We start from the raw sequence: 22,343 nt of genomic DNA on the forward strand, positions 1-22,343 counted from the left end.
CAGTGCTTTGCATTTGGTTTGCAAATTTAATCAAACAGACACAGAAAATCTCAATGTTCTTTAGCTCTTTATCCCCCTTTTGAATGAAGACGACTGAAAACATGATCAAACAACAGACTTGAGCTTTGCATAAACATTTATTTAGTTTTGTCCCTTTTCCTCCCATAAAGGCTCATAGCTGTTATGCATTTGCATTCTGTCAAGAGTCAAGCCTTGCAACAAACACAACGCTGTACACAGTTTTCTCGTTGGTTTAGTAAAAATCAGACTTGCCTTTCACACTTAACACTTTTGGTAGATCTGTGGGAAGCTCTGTGGTGGAATCCTGTGCAGACACTCACCAAGCAAAAATCAACAGTCAAATACAACTTTTTGGTAGTTTATAAGAATAATATGTAGTTCAGCTATTTACAGATGTTTCAAACAGGGGTAAGGATGTATTACCAGGAGGGCCTTCTGTACCTCGTTTATAATCTTGCACTTTTGTGATTTAGGTCCAAGCGAATATATTGGTCACATATCTTAAAAATAGGAGTACATCTCTCCATTAATAAGGTATGGTGTCCCTCAAGGCTCCATATTTGGCCCCCCTACTGTTTTTTTTTTTTTTTTACAATTCTTTTAAGCCGAATCAATTTACCTAAAAAATAAATAAATGTTCCTTCTCTGCCATCTCAAACAAACCTCAAGATGGCTTAAGTATCCAGAGGCCTGCCTCAAGAAGTAATAGATATCTTCAGTCGATGGTTCCGTCGTCTTCTCAACTACATTTCACACTTTCTTCCGTTCTTAGGGTGTTTTTTAGAAACCTCAAGGAACTTTAAAACCGTGCGGATGTGAAAATGTTTCATCTGCAGATCAAAGTTTGTTATCCAGTGATTAGAGATTTGAAATCCTGGTTTGGATCCAAAGCAGAGTTGCAACTTGAATGTCTCATCCAGATGGTTAGATAAGTGTTTAAAGTTTTCTTGTTGTTAAAAATGGATGGCTACCACTGTAGCTCGGTTGAACTCCAGGCAAAAACTGTAACTGGGTGATGTCCATATTTTCTCTCACCTGCAAGCTTGGTCCCCCATACATATCTAAAATATTGGGCATGGAACTGGATGTATCACTGATACAAGACCTATTTATCCGGACTCAATCCATGGATTTTTTCATTTTGGAATTAGCTACAATAAGTTTGGATCTTTGAGAATCCATTTGTTCTGTTTTGCATTTTTGACTATTACAACTTAATGTCATTATTTCTCTTCGATGGCAACTATTTGACAGCCAGCCATCCGAAGAAAGAGAGAAGTACTTCTTTGAAACACCTTTTGGGCTTTTGGTTGAGTTCGTCTTCTTTGAAAACATGGACTTGGTTTGGGAAGTGTTGGGAGACACTGACTGTACAGTATGTGATACAGGGCTATACAAATAAACTGGAACTCTGATGTACTCTTATTTATATATAATACACTGCCAAGGTCTACCACATGTATCAGACTAGCCTTTGACGCAAGTATAAAGATGTAAAAGTAGTAAACTTAGTTTCAGTACAAACTGCTGTACAAACAGGCAAAAAGTGGATGAGCATTCAAACAAACAAGGTTTATGATCAGAGACATGTTGATGTTATCATCTGTGATGGTTAATAACTGACGACCTCGACAGCAGGAAAAATGGCCGATCTGTATGTTTTGGGAAATATAGTGATGCAGTAGTCTGTGTGGTCAGAATATGTTTTCATACTGGTCTCAAAAATCTGTGGATTGGCCTTGAGATGGTTTTTTAACAACCGTTTTTGGGTGTAATCTTAAAAAGGCGGTAGATACACTTAATGTGAAACATACAGATACCCAAATGCCCTGCGTATCAAAGAAAGGAACTGGATACCCCCACAGTAAAAAAACAAAACAAAATAATCTTATAGAAATCATCCTCCACTGAAGCACTGCCATATTTCAAGTATGAAAAAAAAAATCATCACAAGGCAAGGCAATGTACTGAGATTCAAGAGGATGGAAACGATGACATGGAGGAGAGAATGGAAGTCACACAAAAGGCTTATTGTTGCATATATAGTTGGCCACTTTAAGAAGAAAACGTTAGGTACAAAATATATGACAACTCTTTCTGGGACGGAGTGTGATGACTGAACTGTGCAGAAACCGATGACAGATTTCCAAACTAAACAAATAATTCATGGCTAGAAGACCTTTTTTTTTTCTCCCCTCCTCTTCTGAGTGCTTCACTCGACTGCAGCCCCCGGCCTTTAAAAAGTGTCCTGCTCATCCACAGAAAAAAAAAGTTGGATTTTAAGAGTCTTCTGTGGATGGCTGGAGTCACAGATGTTACTAAAGGTGGGTGGGTGGTGGGTGGGGGGGCTGCCATCTGTTGTTTGAGGCGATGAGGAAGACTCAATTGGTTAAGGTGCTGGATGCTCGGAAGTAGGAGAGGAACTTGAAACAGAGGCTGACCACAAAGTACCAGATGTTTCTTGCCATCTGAGAGCGAGCGATAAACACCCTCCAGATGAAAACCACTAACACGGTGTTGAAGGTGTAACGAATGTTCCTCAGTCTGGGAAAGAAGAGGGGAGGAGGGAGGAAGGACAGCATGTTAGCGTCTTTAAGAACAGAAACAACACCGCTTAGAAACCGATTTTTGCTTGAAGTTCTATGGTGGATCCTCAACACACACTTATTATTTTTAGGGTTTTATTTTGTTCTAATATTCGTCTTGAGTGCTTTGTGTTGTCACTTGTTTAATTTAATGAGTCACACTGATCAGTGCCTTCACAGCTCCACAAGATGGTAGTATTGAGGTGAAGAAAAAGCTTTTTTCTGGAGTTTAAATTTGTAAAGACAGTTTTATCTCCACTAGTGTCAATCTTGCAGCTGAAGAGATTCAATAGACTGCTTGATTTACTATAAACTCTAAAAAAGGACTGCATTGTAATGGAGGATCAAGATGAAAACACAGCTAAATATAGCAAACATTGTCATTTTTTTCTGAAATATGATAACATATATCTTTATCCGATGGTGTTTTCAAAGCACAGACAAATGTTTGAACTGTGTGTGGATGTCCCTGAACAAAATGTGATGCCCTAAACAATCCAGAGTTTGGATACAGACTGGTATAAACACAGATTCTCTTATGGACTTACTTCCGCAGGTGTTGCCTGGCAGCAGGAATGTCGGACATGTCTTCATTCAGGACGTACTTCTTGGTGCCGATGCAGTAGTTCTCAATGTACTCAGGCCAGTTCAGCTGGCGTACATCGAAGTTAAAGGTCTGAGAGAAAATTGATAAGATCATCAGGCGAAACCAAAGCCACAGTTAGATTTGTACATGACAGTCAACACCACTCTCGCTCACTAGATGGAGCAATAGAACCCCTTTGTAATATTTTATTATAGAAAATCTAAACTGTAGAATATTTTTGTCATGCAGGTGGATGAAGTTACCTTCTTGTCCTCTGGGGTTAGCTGGCTCATCAGCATGCTCAAGTTATCAGAGTTCCACTCCCAGTCCTGACTGCTGAAGTACTCCAGCAGACTGATGGCCTTGTGCAGGCGGTTAAAGATGCGCATCATCCTAGAGAGGGAGAGAGAGAGGGAGAGGGGGGTGTCAGAGGTTTGTTAACACTTTCTTTAATCATGAGCTACGACTGAGAGCAGAGAGTCTCACTGCGGCTTTTGTCCCGAGAGACGCAGGATGAAGTCGTAGATGAGAGCGGGGAACTTGTGGCTGACCAGGATCCAGTATTGGTTGATCAGGTAGTTGGAGGTGATGTTGGCGTTGGGTCTGCGGAAAGCCTGCTCCAGAGGGTTCCTCTTGAAGGATGACATCACGTGGTGTTCTGCAAAAAAAGGGGACGGTTTTAGGGCATTAATTCAAAGAAAAGATACAGACTCTCAAACTGTTTTCACACACTCACTCTGGGACAGCTATGATGACAGTTTTTGTTTGCCTTTGTATCAACGCGATGTCTTATTTTGCATATTTACAGGATCAACAAACGCACGGAAAACACTACAAAGCTGCTTCATTACATGCACAAAGATGGATCAAAGCTTGATCAAAGTGTGGATCTTTTGATGCAATCAAAATCAAAATCCAGTCTTTTAAAGTGATTTCAAAAAGCCCATGCTATCACCATTCACTGACCAGGAACAGTGAGCACAGATTGCAGTTTGTAGACATGGATCAGGACTTCCAGGAACCCTGGACGGCATTAATCATAACAAGATTTTCAGCTCTGGCCATTGGGGGAATTTGTGGCAGAAAAAAAACCAGCCTGACACAGTGACTTCCCCAGCCGGCCCAATCCTCCTCCTTCTCCTCCAAAAAGCAGCAGCCGTACAGGGATACAGAGAGCAGCCATGTGACTACAGACATTACATCACACAGCACCGAACTAGGCCTGGCACTGGTTTGTTTCCATGGCAACAGATATTTGCGAGGGCCCTGAGATGACCAGATCCGAGGTGACAGCCGGCTGTGGCCTGGCCCCCTTGCAGACCGGTTTGGAGAGAATCGCCGCTAACCTTGAGCCGCCCTTGAGGCTTTGGACATGTCTTTTCAATTTCAGATTTTTTTTTAATCCGCAGGTTTTCAGATTAGCTTCATTCCTACTTTCTCATTCGGAACGGTGGAATTACGAGTCCATGTTTTCAGCTTTCATAACAGCGAGTTATAGTGATGAGACCTAATCCAGCCACACGAGCCATCTGGGAGCAATTTTACTCGGTTAATGGAGCATGTTTACTAATCTGAGAGGAAACTGGGGGGGGGGAGAGGGTCTCTCGCCATCCTGCCAGCCTGACATGCACAGACCCTCTAATCCTGCTGTGTGCGATGAGTGACAGTTTTCACTCTGTGTGTGGTGTCTTTGCTGCAGTCATGACCTCAAAATAAGAACAGCTTTCACAAACCACACAGGATCTGTGCAAAGACTCTTGAAACCATAAATGTCTACCACATATCACAACAATCCGTCCTACAGTGATTGAAAACTATCATCAAAACCTAAAAGGGAACTATACATATGTTGGTAATGTCTCCAGCAGGTGGCAGACACTCTCCACAAGACTGTGGGAAACCTAACGACATCACACTGAGACATTATGTCACAACACTGGAGTCTTGATTTGTGATGCTGATGAACATTATGACAAAGCAGACAAAAATCAGCTCTGGAAAACATCCAGCTGCAGCGACAGCGACCTTAGAGCAGGAGAGAAGACAAACTGTGAACGTACCGATCTCTCCCCAGTGGAACGGGTTGGTGCCGCCCGTCGTGCAGTTGTACACCAGCGCTGTTTTAGGCCTGCAGGGTGCGAGAGACAAGAGTCACTAAATGCCACAAAAGAAGAAATCACATTAGTCTGAACTAGGAAAGCTATGAAGCTATGTTGCTAATCAAAAACCTTAAAGTCCTTAAGAGATGGGGCGTTGTGTATAATCTAACATGTAACAGAACGTAGTGACTTGAAACACATTGAAACTCCGTACTTTATTGAAAACAGCACAAAGACAGCAGGCTCATGTTTACCCCTCTGTTACATCACTTTTCTTTTAAGAACACTGAGAGCGTTTTAGGAGCAGAGGAGACCAGTCGCTGCCATTTTTGAGAGTGGATGGTTTTACCGTTCTTGCTTAAAGTAGGATTTCAGATGTTCAACAGCTCAAGGATTACACTAATCAACTTTGAGATGTTCCAACAGGTGTTTTTATGCCTTTATTGTAGAGAGGACAGTGGATAGAGTCAGAAATCAAGAGAGAGAGAGAGAGAGAGAGAGAGAGTGGGGAACAACTCGCAGGAAAGGAGTCACAGGTCAGATTTGAACCCGGGTCGTCTGCTTGGAGGTCTACAGCTTCTGAACACGGGGCGCGCTCTAACCACTAGGCGACCGGCGCCCCAGCAGGTGTTTTTTTCCCGTTGCCTTTGTACCAACGTTTTTGAAACATGTTGCAGACATCTAATCAAACTATGACATTCTTAGTTTTTCTACATTTGACGTGTTGCCTTTGTGCTATTTTCAATTAAAATATGGGGTTTCAATGTTTTCAGATTCATCACTTCCTGTTTTCATTGTACACAACGTCCCGACATCTTTGGACTCTTTGGATGTAAAAACCTGTTTCAAACAAAGCACTGAGTGTAACTCTCTCTACGACACCACATGCAGACCTTTAAAGAGTGCTGACAAGAAACCAACATACATACAGGCTGAGAAACGGAGGGATTCCCCCTCTTAAATACTTAACTTATATTTTGCTCTCTGTCTGTTTTCCTTCTGAAAATAAGTACAGGTTGTCAGGCACATGAACACAGGTAGAATCACATAGCACATGGCAATGTTGATGCATTATTTGTGAGAGAGGAGATCCTTCAGGTTTTTTTTTCTTGGTTTTAATACCTCAAATATCTTCGAGGTTAAAAGTCGGCTTTTTCCTCTCCAGCAGTTATTTCCTATTAGTTCCAGTCTGTCAGGTAACTTTTAACATCTTTGTTTTATTGCTGCTCCCGGCAGAAATACGTTCTCTTTTCCTAATACACCAATCCATAAACTCAGATATATTTCCAGCCCACCATTTCTAAACTTTTTAAAACGCGAGTTTGATTGTTTGTGTAACTTTATGAAATGTATTCCTTTTTTATTTATTTTGGGGCTTTTTGCTCTTATTTTGAAAGGACAGTGGATAGAGTATGAAATCAGCAGAGAAAGAGAGTAGAGAATGACATGCGAGAATGTAGCCACAGGTTGGACTAGAACCCGGGCCGCCCGCTTGGAGGACTCTTGATTACCTAGAGGTACCTAACCACTAAGCCGCCCCAAAAAAATGTGTTTCTGATGAATTCTGTCAAAGGAGCAGACTGGCACAGAGAACGAGCGTGTGTGGGTATGAGAAGTTAAAGAGCCAATTTAAGTTGTTTGTGAACAAACACTAAAATAATTTAGAGATTAGGCACAATTAATCACCCCCATCTTATTTGGTTCCTTATTCCCTGTCACTCCCTCCACTGGAGCACATTTTGTCGTACAATTTTACAAAAAACTGAAATATATGTGGACCTCTTCTTAAAGAACAGGAAACGTCACAGTGGATGTCTCCCTCTAGCACTAACCTGTGGACAGCGGTGTACCAGCCTGCAGCCAGGGTGAGGTTTATGACCACGTCGACGGGGATCAGGTCAGCCACTGCGTCATTGTTTGCTCTCATTGTGCGTAAGATCCCTTTTCCAGCCTGATTACAGAGCAAGAAAACGTGTTGTTTTTCTGTGCGTTGAAAAGCTTTGGTTTTTTAAAGAGAAACATTTTGACACTTACAGCTATAAAGACTCCGCTCGGCCCGTTGAAGTTGTCGATCCAGCCCTGAGGTGTGAAAAACAGAGAACACAAGTCACTCTATAGACATTAAAGGCTTTTTATGCGATTTTTTGATCCAGCAGATGTCGCCCTTGAGCACCAGCATGAAACCAAAACAACGCGCGCTGCATTGTTGTGATAGCATGCTAATGCTAGCGATCTTTATTATGCTGGTATCTTCACACTGCATGTAAATTTACCTGAAATGAGCGTGATCTAGAAACACAGTTAAGCAGTGAGTACAGTATGTTATTCTTCTTTTCTCTAGTCCCTCAATTAAACAACTTTTATACGTGAGGGGAGGAGTCAGCCGGCTGTCCGGGCGATGTAAACAAACTGAAGATAGGACTCTGAAAACTCTGAAAGCATCACAGACAGTGGGACTCGGGTGTTACACCCATTGTAGACAGTCATGACTCACAGAGTTATTTTCAGAGGATATACTTGATTTCTACATTTAAGTGTGAAAAATCACATATAAAGCCTTGAAGTTGTAGATCCAAACACGTGTGAGGGGGTTCTGTGCACTGACTCAGCCGCTTGGGGCTGCGTTCCTTCATGTGATGGGGGAACAGAGGCAGCAGTGATTGTCGACTTCAATTAGAGTCCATTAAAAAAGGATGAAAGCACTGGTTATAGACCGCTGCGGCGTCCTATGGGCGGGACGGGAGAGCCATTACGTGGTCCTGTCCCGAGTCTAATAATAAAAAAATATGCTCTGCTGCTGATAAATTGCATGAAGGGACAGGCCTCAGGTGTTTTTTTTTGTAGCAGCACAATATGTCTGTGGCTTCATGCCAGAGGAAGATGGCGCAGAGATCGACCATCACATTGATATTTTTGCATCACATATATATTGACTAGATGACTGCAGATATGGAGTTCAAATCTGACAGATTGGGATGCATATTGCGGTTGTAAACACATCTACACAAACATATAAATAAGCAGTCCCAGCGTCCCCCCCCCCACCCTCCCCCTGACTCCCTCGCCTCGCAGCGCCTACTGGCACGAGCTGCCAGAGCGATTGCGTGGCCAAGCGTGAGCGAGGCCGTTTGAAGAGTCGCTGCCAGGCCGAGCTCACAACTGAAGGCTGAGCGCCGAGCCAGGAGCCCCGACGCTCACAAACAAGGCCTACATATACTGACGCCACACCAAAAACAAGCATTTCCTGTGTGTGTGTGTGTGTGTGTGTGTGTGTGTGTGTGTGTGTGTGTGTGTGTGTGTGTGTGTGTCTGCTATGTGCTGGTACGCAGCGTTATTTGAAAACCTCTTCATTGGTTGATTCAAAGGAAGGTGTCTGAACATTTAAAGGGCCTAACCTTTATCTTCAGCCCTGTACAAACACGATCTCTACTTCACAGATGATCACAAAGATCAAGACTCAACAGTGGCTAATCTCACTTTTACAAATTTATATCAATAAGTACAGGATGATTCAACCCCACAGTTATGTGAAATCTAAATATTACACAAGCGGCTTGACTTGCCGCAGCCTAATCCGGGCTGTAGTGAAATGTCAGAGCAGCCTCGGCATGAACTCGTCTGCACTCTTCACCCTCTGACGGGACGTTTCAGAGTGTCGGTGTTAATCTACTCTCAGGGTCCCATTTCTGTCCTCTAAACTCCACCCTCAACTTTCCTGTCCCAGCTGCAGCTGCTAGACGACTCGCCGCAGTCTCTGCAATTAAGATATTATCCACTTTGCTGTAATCCTTGCGCCAATTAAGATTAAACCCGCATGAAGGCAGCCCCGACCTGATCACATCTATCATTATCTTCATTCCATTGGTTACTGCATGAACGCATGATGATAAACTCAAGAAAACGTGATCTAAACGTGTTGATTATCACACAGCCCAAAGGTTATTTAAAACAAACAGGGATGTATCAGAGAAGCAGACGTGTATATTTTGAGTTAATTGTATAAAAACCATCCAGGGGGGACTCACAGGAAACGGTTCCTGCCAGCTGGCTCCCACTATGGAGGGTCTGATGATGGCGATGTTGAGTTTGTCCTGCTCCTGCTGCACCACGCACTCGGCCAGCGCCTTGGTGTACGTGTACGTGTTGGGTCGGTCGCCAATGAGCCGCGGTGTGATGTCACGCACCATGCTGTCGTCCATCCACCTGAAGGCACACAAATGAAGAGCTCAGACAGAGAGACGCAGCATCCCTGGTGCTGTGGGAGTATTTCATGATAATGTTTTACACTAACAAGACTGACTGGTAATTTTGTAATTTGGATCAGAGGCGGAGCTTGACTTTTCTTCTTCTATACTACATGTTGTACGTTTAATATTGGCCATCAGAAAATGTGTTCCTGCTCGTCAATTTTCATACGATATGGATCGAGCAAAAAAAACATCCTCAGGGCCACGGAGAAACCAGCCCCTCACCCACTCCCTCACTCCCTCACCCACTCCCTCACTCCCTCACTCCCTCACTCCCTCACTCACTCCCTCACTCACCCACTCCCTCACTCCCTCACTCTCTCCCTCACTCACTCGAGAGATTCGATGAGTTTCTTGGGCTCGACGGGTGGCGGGTAGATGACCTCGTCGATGTGTTTGCGGTTGCAGTTTGCATAGGCGGTGGAGATGTGAATGAAGGCCTCGAGGTGATGCATCTGCCGGGCCAGGCCGAGGAGCTGCTGCGTGGCGATCACATTCAGCTGCAGGGCGTGTCTGCCCAGAGGAGAGAGAGAGAGCGAGAGAGAGTTAACAAGGGAGTGTGGAGTGTGTCTATGTGAGAACAAGTCTTGGTGTGTGTGTGTGTGTGTGTTTGTGCTTGAGATTAACTGTGTGTGCAGGGAAAAGGGCTTTGAGGCTGCTAATATCTCTGTTTGAGGATTTGCATGCAACAACGTTTGTGTTGGCTGACTCCTTTGTGCTCCTCTAAAACGGGAATTTGCAGACAAGCAGGAATTCACAAAAATGGGAAAATCAGCAGGAGCAGACATGACACCAAACAGGACGGAAGAAGAAGAAGAAGAAGAAAAAAAATAAGAGCAAGCATCTGCTCTCTTCTTAGATGTGACGGCCTCATCATTACTTTCAGCTCCTTTGGCCGCTCATCCAGCCATGAGCTCTTCAGCAAACACTTTCTGTGGTCGCACAATTAACCGTGCGTTCTTCAAACTGTAGGAAACATTTACATGTCTGTCTTTAAAACTGTGCCGTGTTCGCTTTAGCAGGCAGGTCCAGCGTGTTAAATATCCACATATCCAACATCTCTGTTTTAAAGTCAGATCTTCTTTTTGCCAGGGATGCTGGTTTTTACATCCACTGTACATCTCAAATCGAATCACACTTTTAACGATGCCAACTTTTTGATCTAATCCATTAGAGAAAGTGCTGCGTTACAGCAGCCGGGTCTCACTCATCACAAAAAAATCAAACAACATGAAGGCTGGAACTACAGATTATTTCTTCATATATCAAAGTAGCTGCTGACTCTGTTTCTTCTATGAATCAATTAATTATAGCACATTAAATGTTCTGGAAACACTTAAAGCGTTGTCGGAATAAAAAATGTAGTTTTAAAAAACACATTTTGATCAGTGCAGTGTTCCTTTAAATACATGAGTGTTTGTGAGTCCGTATTATGAGCCATCATTATGCAGTAATTAAGAATTACGGGCAAAAAATAACCTTCTTTGTACATAATTTCTCGTATGACATACAGCAGAGCATCCACGTTTCTCTCCATCTGTGTGTACACTTTCCCTTCAGCAGTGGATCTGTGTCGGCTCAGGAGCAGAGAGCAGCAGCTTACAGAGCGCGCTCAGCCCCGAGGCCGCAGAGAGAGAGACACTGAGGGTCAGATTGGACAGACTGTGAGATAAGAAAGCTGCTCTGTGTGGGTGGTGTGTGTGTTTGTGTGTGTGTGTATGTGTGTGTTTGTGTGTGTGTGTGTGTGTGTGTGGCACAGTGTGTTTGTGTGGGTGTGGGCATCTTCCCACAACCTTCTGGGACCATATGCATGGATTTAACCAGCAGGGCATTCAGGAAAAGATGGATGCACTTCCTGTCTCTGACTCCTCCCCCAACCTGTTTCTGCTCGAGTGATTCGGATGTTGGTGGAACATCTGAATAAACTTCTTGTCTTTAAAACAAAAAAAATACTTTTAGAAAAAAAAAAAAACATTTTAAGAATATACAAAATAAAAGAAAGACGTAAAGCTGTCTCTTCAATTTAATGATCTTTGTCTTGCCATGCCGTCCGCAGAGGTTTATTCAATTTGATAAAAAAATAAACTTGCAGACAGCTGAAATGAAAATAAAGCTGTATGACTGAAACCTTCCAGTCCTGTTCAAGCCCCATCGGAGCACATTGTTATTATTACAGACAGAAACGACGGTCTACCACAAGAACATCCAGGTTTTCTCAAACAGGAATAATCCTCTGAGCGGGCATAAAGACGTGCAGAGGATGAAGAGCAGCTGAGGTGTCAGCTCTAAAAGCTCTGCTGAGTCTGAAAACATTTAACACAGACGAGTTCTTCAGATTTATGCCTCCGCTCTGCTTACGGGGGGGGGGGACATGAGAGCAAAAGATGGACGAGTGAAAGTGAAGGCCGCTTGGAAACGGAGGATGAAGAGAGAGAGAGAGAGAGAGAGAAAGAGAAGAGAGAGAGAAGAGAGAGAGAGAAGAGAGAGAGAAGAAAGAGAAGAGAGAGAGAAGAGAGAGAGAGAAGAAAGAGAAGAGAGAGAGAAGAGAGAGAGAGAAGAAAGAGAAGAGAGAGAGAAGAGAGAGAGAGAAGAAAGAGAAGAGAGAGAGAGAAGAGAGAGAGAAGAAAGAGAAGAGAGAGAGAAGAGAGAGAGAGAAGAGAGAGAGAAGAAAGAGAAGAGAGAGAGAAGAGAGAGAGAGAAGAAAGAGAAGAGAGAGAGAGAGGAGCCAGTCAGCGGGACGGAGAGAGACGTGGAGGCAGCATAGATCGATATTAAGCTGCATGAAGCATCTTTATCCTGACCGAGCTGTCACTCAAACAGGTTGTCCCCGCCCTCCAAACGCACTCCTCCAGTGCCTACGCACATGCACGCATTGAATCAGTGAAGAGACACCCGACATGGTGACAAGACACTCTTCAGCGCTTTCTTTTCATAACTGTGCACATGTTCAAGTCCTTAAAAAAATCAAATGAACCATAACAACCTGCAGGGGGGGTTCACTTGAATTCCAATTACATTCAAATTCTCACTCGGGGCAACTGCGTTTGGAGCAGCTTGTACATGAATAAAGCAACCGGCATCAACAGCACCAGTCTCAGGTTTTATTTTGCAACAATTATCAAGCTGCATTAATGTATCAACACTTAACTGACACCTCAGCTGCTCTTTAATGAGGATACGTCAGGTTATGGGCAGAGCATTTTCATTCTGATTGGTGAAGTGTTGAGGTGCACAGACCACATCCCCCCTGTGGGTGTTTCCGGGGCAGCTGAGCGCTGTGGTCAATGGGAAATGGACTTGAGCTTGTATTTCTAGTCTTCTGGCTACTCAAAGTGTTTTTACACCACAGGTCACACCTACACATTCACACACTGATGGTAGAGGCCGCTGTGTAAAGTGACCATCAGAAGTAACTAATCCCATTCATACACATTTATAACTTGAGGTTAAGTGTCTTTCCCAAACACACATTGGACTTGTAGCTGCAGGAGCTGGGGATCGAACCTTGATCTTCTATTATTTATAAAATAAAAGCCTCAGTAATGAAAGCACTCTGTGCATGCTGAGTTCAGTGTTAACAGGACAAACGGGCGCTGATTTTATGACAAAAACTAACAGGACTGATTGGTAGGGGCAGAGCTCCAGCACATCACTCACAGAAGAAATAATAATAACTAGGTCACCATTCTATATAATGCACTGTCCCTGCACCGGGATCCAATAAGAGCAGAGCGGGCCCGAGGCTGCCGCGGTTCACTGATGACACACTATCCAACATCCACCCTCTGATGGAGTCAGCGGCGTTGCTCCGGCCTTATAGACAGAAACCATAGTGATGCACATATTGCAGTTCATTTCTGCAGACGACGTGCTAAAAATACTCTCACAGGATGATGTTACTATTACAACTGTGACGACGCTGAACTTCTGAATCACATGCGAACACATCTGCTGGGTAGCATCACTTGTTAGGATCTCAGCAGGATTCTACTGAGAGGTTTAAACTGCTAAATCCTGAATTCAAAAGTACCCGGGTTGATTACAGAAGGTATCTGTGTTCAGTGTGGCCTCCTGTCACAAGATTGAACCATGTGGTGTACCATGAGTGACTTATGTTTTTACAAACCGTTGGTGTTTCCACATCCTCATACCCTTCTCATGAACTCCTCTGCTTCCTCTTTGCTTTAAATACTGAGCTGCAAAATCTAAAACAGAATCGATGGTGCAGAGTAGATAATATATGTAATGTTTGGGTCTGATTCTTACTTGAGCGGCTCGTCAAAGCGGATGGTGGCGGCGCAGTGGAAGACGACGTTGATGCAGGCGGTGAGTCGCTCCACGTCCTCTGGGCTGATGGCGAGGCCGGGCTGCGTCAGCTCGCTGCTGATGGGGATGATTTTCTGGTGGAAGTCGGGGTTGTCCTCCCGCACCCGGTCGAACAGCTGCAGAAAATGTAAACATGAAGATCTGTTTTCATACCAATGCTCAAGGTTTAAAAGAGAGATGAATAGAGCGAATGAGGTAAATGCCACTCATATTTATTCTCACAGCAGACGAGAGCTGGAGGAAATCTGACTCGAGCTGTGACTCAAGCTAAACTTTCAAAAAGCTTCATAAGTGATGCAAATGAGCTCGTGTCAGCTAAGACAGCTATTGTGTTGCTTTGCATAAAAGACCTCAGGCAGAACTCTGTCTCACGTCCCAGAAAGACTCAACACCAGCAGATTTCTGATCTGAGGCGTCCTCAAACCCCCACCCCACCACCCACTACCCATAAAAATACTTAAAGCTTAAAGTGGATGTTGTAAAAAAACAGGTGAATCATCATGAGGAAAAGGAGTCTGATTGCAAAACTGTTTCACCTGAACAGAGCGAGCCAAGATTTTTTTTAAATGGCAGGTTGAGTTTCCAGCTGAAGACCGACTAAGATAATCAAAGTCTCATGGGTCACACAAAACCTGGATAAATCCTGAAAAAAATCACATCCCTTAATATTTGTTTTATAGCCTTACAGCCAAGACTGTGAGTCACCAACTTGTGAGTCTTCTTTGAAAAATATTTTCATTCATTCTGCTAATAAGCCCCATGACTGAGCCAATATTTACACTGGTAGATGTGACAGATGGGCTGGGCTGCACCTGGAATGAAGAAATGCTCTTGCTGTGAACCACTGAGGTTTCTTTGCCATAAAGGCGAGTTCACTGGAAGATGTCCAACACTCCCTTTTTGTACAGAAGACTGAGTTCTGTACTAAACTAAATCAACTGAGAACGACTGAACATTTGACCCTCTGCTCTGTGCCATAAGCCAAGTCAATTTAAAGCAGTGTGTGTGAGGTTATTGGAATGTGTAGGGTTCCAAAAAGGGACTATTTATTTTCCATTTTAGACTCAAACATCTTATATTTACAATTCTCTTTAAATGTGAGACTCCATCAGAGGGTCAAATGCCCCAGACATGTCTGACAGATGATTACAAGTGTTTTCACTCCACATTTGCTGCACAACCAGCTGTGTCACACCACACAAAGCCCTTTCTTTTGTGATATTATTCCACCTGTTTGCACTGCTGTTTGCTAACTGAGAGCTGCAGATGACATTCCAACATCGGAGAGCTTTCGTCTAGATTAACCACCCCCCTTTTTCGCTGCCCCACTTTTCTGGTGCACCCTGCAGCGCTCCGAGCACACTGCATCAGAGTCCCCCCCCCCGCAGGACCGTTTCACTGGTTTGAACTGGGAGTAACAAACCGAAGGACGCAGAGAAAGTCAGTCAGGATGTCGGGGGTTGCGTCATGCTTTCTCTGCGTGCAGCTGCAAGCGGGAGTTGCAGAGAAAAGCGTTCGCTTTGCTGCCAACATGGCTGATGTTTTTTTCTTGCAGAGAGGTGGCTGTGCGTAGAGATTAAAAAAAAGAGATTGCAAAAGAAGAAAAAAAAAAGAGAGAGGGGAGGTGTGTTTTCTCTTTCTCTGTCTCGGTGTTATGAAATTGCTGCTCTGTGAGGAAGGATCTGAAGAGGACAGATGTTTGAGTTTATGTTGATGTTCTGCATCCCCATCAGACATCTCCCTCCCTCGCTTCCACTGAAACACCCGTCTATGCCCATATTAGTCACCAGCCCTGATGCACAGCATGTAAGGTCTTAACCCACAACCACTCCCAACTGGAGGAGAGGGATGGATGCGGCGTTTTCTGCATCACAGTGTAGCACTGCGATTATGATGTAATACCGAAATATTAGTGGTTTCCCCTCCCTGTGCTTTAAGCCAACAGCTGGCAGTAGCAGAGCTAAAAGGGCGGCAGGAGGAGAAGAGCAGCTTTCATACAAAAATCCTTCCAAATATGCCAAACGGGTATGTGTTTAACTGCACAAAATGTTCCTTTTTTTTCACAGAGGTGTTGATGTCATGTTCTGACCACAGTTCAACTTCCTCTTGGGGTGTGTGTAGCCTGGCAACAGAAAACAAACCAGTTTGTTGTTGGCAGCAGTCCATTATCTACAATACCATCTTGGTAGAGCGTACAAGGAGAAGTTATGGAATGAACCTTATATCAGACAGGATGTTTTCTCAAATCTCCTTTTATCTTCGTACAGCCCTGATATCAGGTCAGCCACATCCTGTTATCTGTCGAGGACACATTAGATAAAGGAGTTCAATCCAAATTACAAGTCTTCATCTCAAGAATAGCAAAAAAAGACGGTTCAATGACAATATTTGAAGCGACACTGTCATTCATTAGGTTTGCAACTATGGTCGTCACCATAGCAGATTTTAAAAACAATTCTAGTAAAAATATCAAGAAATAAAAAATACTACCTGATACCACAGCAACAAAAATAAAGTACTGGGTAACCAGTATAAAAATCCCTGAAAACTCTCACACACTGTCTTAATTGCACAAATAAGTTTACAACAGTGCTAAGAAAACACATTTGTTACATTTAATTGTTTTCCTTGCAGCAACTTTTGGTTGAAAATATGATAAAAAAGAACCGCAGCTTAACATCTTTTTGGGATCTGGGTTTGCAAGCATCAATCTTAACCCAGAGTCATTGTGTTCTACTCATAAAGTTTTGGGAAACTGCTCGTAGTGGTCGTCACTTCTTGTTCCAGAGAAAAAAGACGAGGCTGCTACCAGTGTTAGCATGTAGCTCAGTAGGTAGAGTCGGTCGTAACTCAACCGACGGTCTGGGTTTTGATCGCCAGCTCCTGCAGCCACATGTCGATGTGTCCTTGGGCAAGACACCTCTGCCATCAGTGTGTGAACAGGTAGGTGTGACCTGCTGTGTAAAAGCGCCATACACGCTCAAGTCCATTAATCATTTACCACAAAAAGCAGAGCTCAAGGCTTCAAAATGGTTAACAAGAAACAATGTTTTGGCTTCAAATTTGTACTGCCCACCTGTTACATACAGTCCATAGAATCTAGCAGGTATACTCAACCAAACACTACAGAAGGCTCCAGAGGACAACCGGGAGCATCAGGGTCAGTGGGTTGAACGAGTGCATGGAGTGTGGGATTCAGAGCGCTCTTTGTTATGGGCACAGGCAGAGCATGGCATTGTGGGATTGTATCGTTGCATTGTTAAAGGCTCTTTTCTTTGTGCCAGCCTTCCACCGCTCACATTTGCCATCGCACCCTTTCTCCGACCCACAGGCCTCTGTGAGAAAAACGGCTTTGTACAGGAAGACAATAGTCCACCAGTTCACATTTCCTCAAACGCTCTTGGGGGTAAAAAAACATCACCACAGCTTTCCCTGCAGGGTCGCCACAAGTCTTTAAGTAGCGCATCTCGTGGTCATGCAGACAAACCGTGGCCTTGAATAAGCAATGATCAAGGTCTGAAACAAGCAGCGTCCAAGGTCTTCTATAAAGTCAGAATGTTAATCATTTGTTCGTAAACTTGTAGGGCCGGCTTTGTGAATGACGCCACCGCTTGTCCTTCCTCTAAGCTGGACATTTTTTAAGACCATGAGGCCAATAAATCTTCCATCAAGAGCGCTTGAAGCAGCCGCTCTCCGAAACCTTCACAGAAACCCAACACTAATGGCACTTTCCTTTCAGCCCAGGCAACCCGAGACGCCGTTCAAACAAGCCTCTCTTCTCAATAACTGCCCTTTAACTGGGCTCGGATCCTTTTCACAGCCCCCCTTCAAGCGGACCTTTTCCCCTCGAGGAAAAAAGGACGACGGCGAGGGAAAGTGAAAATGAAAAAAACTTAGAGGAGGCTCTAAAGTGGTGAGCAGAGCGAAAAAGGAAAGTGCATAGTTTCTGAGCATTGTTCAAAAAGTTTATGGTGGTAAAAGGTCAACTCTGCAAAGTCTTGAGAGGAGTGGGGGGGGGGGGGGGGTAGCAATTTGAGACAGTGTGAAGTGGAGCTAACGATGACCATGCTTTTGACACTGTCAGAGGTGTAGCATGACTCCTTGACAGAGTGGAGGTCACAGCTGCAGGTTTAAGTCTTTCACTGAAGCTATGATAGATAACTTACTCAGGAAATTATGAGGCACAAGTTTGATTGTTTCAGCTTCTCTAGATCTCGGATTATTTTTGATATTGTGTTGATTACAAGCCAAATATGGTTTATAACTGTTCTGTGCTGTAAAGTACAAATGCAGAATTTGAATTGTGTTATTGTAAAACATCTACGTTTGTCACTAATCATGTGTACCAATGTGGCAACACTTTGAATAACTTTGAAAAACAGGTTGTCCAAGAAGTAAGCCCTGTAATCGCAAAGTTTTGGAATACCTGACGCTGCCTTCCACATACCTGATTCTCAGTCCCATCCACACTGTGAGGAATAAAGGTTACTCATTCCCGTAGTCCAGGTATCGGATCAGTATCTGACATCAAAAGGTTGGCTCGGTCCAGAAATGAGACTTGCTAAGATTTGAGTTTGTTCAGTGCCCCCTCTGTTTAAGTGTCCTCAAAGCATGAAGCATACGTTTAGTTTGAAGTGGAAACTCTGCCTGTGGAATTGTTTTAGAAACATTCATGAGCCAAGTCCTGATGACTCCTCTGGGAAGGTCCTTGAAGCCGAGAAAAGGGTGAAAGGTGGATTGAAAAAGCTTTATATGCACGATGGACCAAGTGTTCTGGTTGATCTATCTAAGGTAAGCACTGTCTTAAAAACATCGTTATACTTAATGGATCCATCGACTTCAGGGAGATGGTCCCTGCTATCTCTTCAATGGGCTCTTTCAACCCTGAATCCCACAGCTTCTTAAGAGCTTAGCTGAGTGATCGAGGACCGCCGCTCATCACACTAAAATAATGAACAAAGGAGGATTTTTTTCATGTCTGCCTCAGGGGTATCGCTGTACACAACTCAATTGAAAAAGATCAATATGAGCAGAGTAATAGGGTTTACGGTGACAGCGTATGCAGTTTCTGGGCTTGGCGTTCGGTATTCTGGTGGCATCGCATTCCTGTCTTTGAGACGGTGATGTCATGCCGACTCAAGGAGAATTTCATTACCCTTGAAGAGCAAACGCACAGAAATAAGAGTGACTTTATCGTCTGTGCTGCAGGTCTTTGAGTCATTGTTAAACACCACATGGAATTAAGCCGGAGGCAAAAGGGGAAATGTTCTGACTAAATATTACCACCAATTCCTTAAAAGTTTGGAGACAGAATTTGAGGATTTGGAAAACGTTGAAACACAATTCTTGTGATTGAAATTTGAAGCATGCAGGATTTCCAAACAGAGTTAGGTCAAATCTTGACTCGTCTGACCTCGGGACAGTTTTCTACTTCGACTCCATTATTAAAGATCCAAGACCCAGAGAAGGCTGTGGCCTTTCTGGATCTGCTTATATACGTTATCCTCTTTGCATTGTAGCTTCAGCTTGCATTTGTGAATGCAGCAATGGACTGTGTTCACAGACACCAGTTTTTAGAAGTGACCTGTCTGTAACACATGCAGTGATGTCCAAAGTTGTGTTGGATTCCAATGCAGGGCCGTCTGAGGGTCTACCCAATATTGGTTTTTGGCCTTGTCCCCTGCAAACAGACTTTTGTTTTTCAGATGAAATCCTCAGATTCTCTCCAATTATGTTAAGAAAAAACATTATTCGGAAAGTCCACCTCTTCGGGATGTTCTTTTCTTTTTACTGTTACCACTCATATTTTTACATCTGTCAGTTGTACTCAGCTTTAAGGGTCGAGAAGATGATCTATTACCCTGAGTGTTCCTTCTCTTTTGTAAGAGAGAGGGGCAAAAATATCAGAAGAGCTTTGGGCACATTGTTTTGTTTTTTCAAACTGCTGCCACCGCAGAGGAACATGTGGTTTGTGTGTAGAAGACATCCTACACTTGACTTCCTTGTGACGCATTTTCACCTACCACACGTGTGATTGTTATTCTGGTTCATGTCAAACCTGTGTCACAGGCTCAACTATGGCAGCTCAATGGTTTACTGGATCAGATTTGTTTTCCAGAGTTTTATCAGTAAACAGAGCTGCTGCAGGCTGTAATCTTGAGAAACACGATCTTCTCTGATACCAACCTGTTGTGTGGAAGCTTTGTTTGTATGTTGCTCGACTGCTTTTCAAATTATGTTCCCGTTGACAACGTAATCACTGCCAGGATTACGCTCATGGACAACAGTCATAAGATTGAATGACGCACTACGTTGTATTAATGGCACACAGTGGAGTTGAAACGATGTGGCTGAGATGGATATCGGCTTGCATAGAGCGGGACTGTGGCACCAAACTCTCATCTTTGTCTACAACGAACCAGGTACATTAACTACCATTATTTCATACATTGATATAAATCATAATTTGATTACATAACGTTCCCCCTAAAAAACATATCCACTCTTACTTAATGTTTTCTACAGGAACATTAAGAGACAGGGCTGCTTCTCATCAGTGAGGCCCTGAAGTCCTCAACCATTGAAGACAGAAGCTGGGTTTCATAAATCCTAACCCGATCAATAACACAAATATACACACAAGCCTAAGGGCAAAATAATACTGTGGGGGGGAAGGAAATCTGGAAGCACTTTTCCTATACTGCTATGAGATCCATTTGTTGTGCAGTTTCCCCAGTATTGAGCATCCTGTGAAGAAAATCCAATACCAAAACTCCAAAAGACCAAATAAAGAGACCTTTGAGTGTTGTCTGTGCTTTTTTCTCTCTTATGAATAAATGTGAATGTCTTAAACGGGGTTTTTAGAGTCTCACCTGCCTGTTTCAAGGTATCCTTAAAGGCTTTATATGCAATTTATTGATCCAGCAGATGTCGCCCTTGAGCACCAGCATGAAACCAAAACAACTGGCGCTGCATTGTTGTGTTAGCATGCTAAGTGTTATGTCCTATACTGTTGATGGGGGACGGGGGGGACGGGGGGGGCAGGAGGGTGCTGTAAGTTGTGGTTATTGCTGTACTAAGTGTCGAACAAGGGTTCCAGTAAAGTACGTGATCATGAACAGTCTTCGTGGTAATTATTGAACTAGCAAGCATGCTAATGCTAGCGATCTTTATTATGCTGGTATCTTCACACTGCATGTAAATTTACCTGAAATGAGCGTGATCTAGAAACACAGTTAAGCAGTGAGTACAGTATGTTATTCTTCTTTTTTCTAGTCCCTCAATTAAACAACTTTTATACACGAGGGGAGGAGTCAGCCGGCCGTCCAGGCGATGTAAACAAACTGAAGATAGGACTCTGAAAACATCACAGACAGTGGGACTCGGGTGTTACACCCATTGTAGACAGTCATGACTCACAGAGTTATTTTCAGAGGATAGACTTGATTTCTACATTTAAGTGTGAAAAATCTCATATAAAGTCTTTAAGGAACATTTTGGTGTCTGTTTAGAAAATGTCTTCAGCCTTAATTACAACCACTGTGTCTTCATCAGAGCACTAATAAAATGGGAAAAACCATTACATCACACACGGAAAGCCTCCTGCTGTAGATATCTATGGAGCCATATGGAAGTGGAGTGAGAAAACCCTTTGGCAGACTCCTGCACATGCTGTGTAGTCTCTAGGCTGGACGACAACAATCCTACCCCCTCCCCCTCCCCGACCCCCCCAACATAGAACTGAGTCTGCTTTACTCGCACATGTCTCTACTCACTTAACGACTTCACCTGTGACGTTTTAATGTGCTAATTTGAGTCATAAATTGGATTTAATTTGTGGCCTAATTATAACGCAGAAGCATTGGGGTTCCCCCTCGGGAGGATTTGCAGAGCTGTTGGTTGTCGCTCAAATAGCTGGCAATGTGCAGAGCTGTCGACCTGCTCACTCTCATTCCCCAAAGCTGCTGTTTGGAAGGCACTTCAAAAATTAAGGACACTGCCACACATATTTACTGCAGGATTTAGCATATGAATCCTGAACAGAAATGCAGGTTAGACTATCTGATCGTGCTTCAGGATGGAGAGGTAAATGCTTCAGGTGCGCCTGAGCTGACAGTCGCCATTTACAACTCAGGGCGAGGACTTCATCGGCTCCACAAGTGGAAACACAGATCCACCTGTTTGAGCCGGCGAGGAAGCAAAAAAAAAAAATCTTGAATATTTATACGGCTGAGAATGATCACCTGGCTGTGAGGAAATCAATAAGACGATGAAGTCTTGACAGATCCGAGTGGAAAAATGGGCTAAGGATTGAAAACGTCAAAGAAGATGAATAGAGAGGAAACAGGGCGGTCTATGATTTACCTCTAAACTCAAGAAAATGAGTCTCGCAATTGTGCTTTTACTGCAGACACACAAACCTCCTTGTATTACAAGTAACCGTGCATCCAGGTGTCTCTAACATGCGTCATGATTAATA

At 43.5% G+C, this 22,343-nt stretch overlaps 1 protein-coding gene across 2 annotated transcripts in view; it reads right to left on the bottom strand.

Annotated features, from left to right (window-relative positions):
• Positions 1–118: 118 nt before the first annotated feature.
• si:dkey-97m3.1 (fatty acyl-CoA reductase 1) overlaps positions 119–22,343 on the bottom strand; it is a 43,981-nt gene continuing 21,756 nt past the window's right edge. The window contains exons 3-13 of one of the 2 annotated variants that reach the window (XM_020653757.3): positions 13,805–13,980; positions 9,872–10,051; positions 9,317–9,494; positions 7,326–7,370; positions 7,124–7,242; positions 6,261–6,290; positions 5,253–5,320; positions 3,679–3,850; positions 3,456–3,585; positions 3,155–3,282; positions 119–2,565 (exon numbers count right to left, since the gene is read on the bottom strand). In XM_020653757.3, the coding sequence (XP_020509413.1) occupies positions 2,403–2,565; positions 3,155–3,282; positions 3,456–3,585; positions 3,679–3,850; positions 5,253–5,320; positions 6,261–6,290; positions 7,124–7,242; positions 7,326–7,370; positions 9,317–9,494; positions 9,872–10,051; positions 13,805–13,980 (1,389 nt within the window). In that variant the 3' untranslated portion in view covers positions 119–2,402. The remainder of the gene's footprint in view (positions 2,566–3,154; positions 3,283–3,455; positions 3,586–3,678; positions 3,851–5,252; positions 5,321–6,260; positions 6,291–7,123; positions 7,243–7,325; positions 7,371–9,316; positions 9,495–9,871; positions 10,052–13,804; positions 13,981–22,343) is intronic. The other variant, XM_020653758.3, reaches the window with a different exon arrangement.

The sequence above is a fragment of the Labrus bergylta genome, chromosome 23 (assembly GCF_963930695.1).
Source record: "Labrus bergylta chromosome 23, fLabBer1.1, whole genome shotgun sequence".
NCBI lineage: Eukaryota > Metazoa > Chordata > Actinopteri > Labriformes > Labridae > Labrus > Labrus bergylta.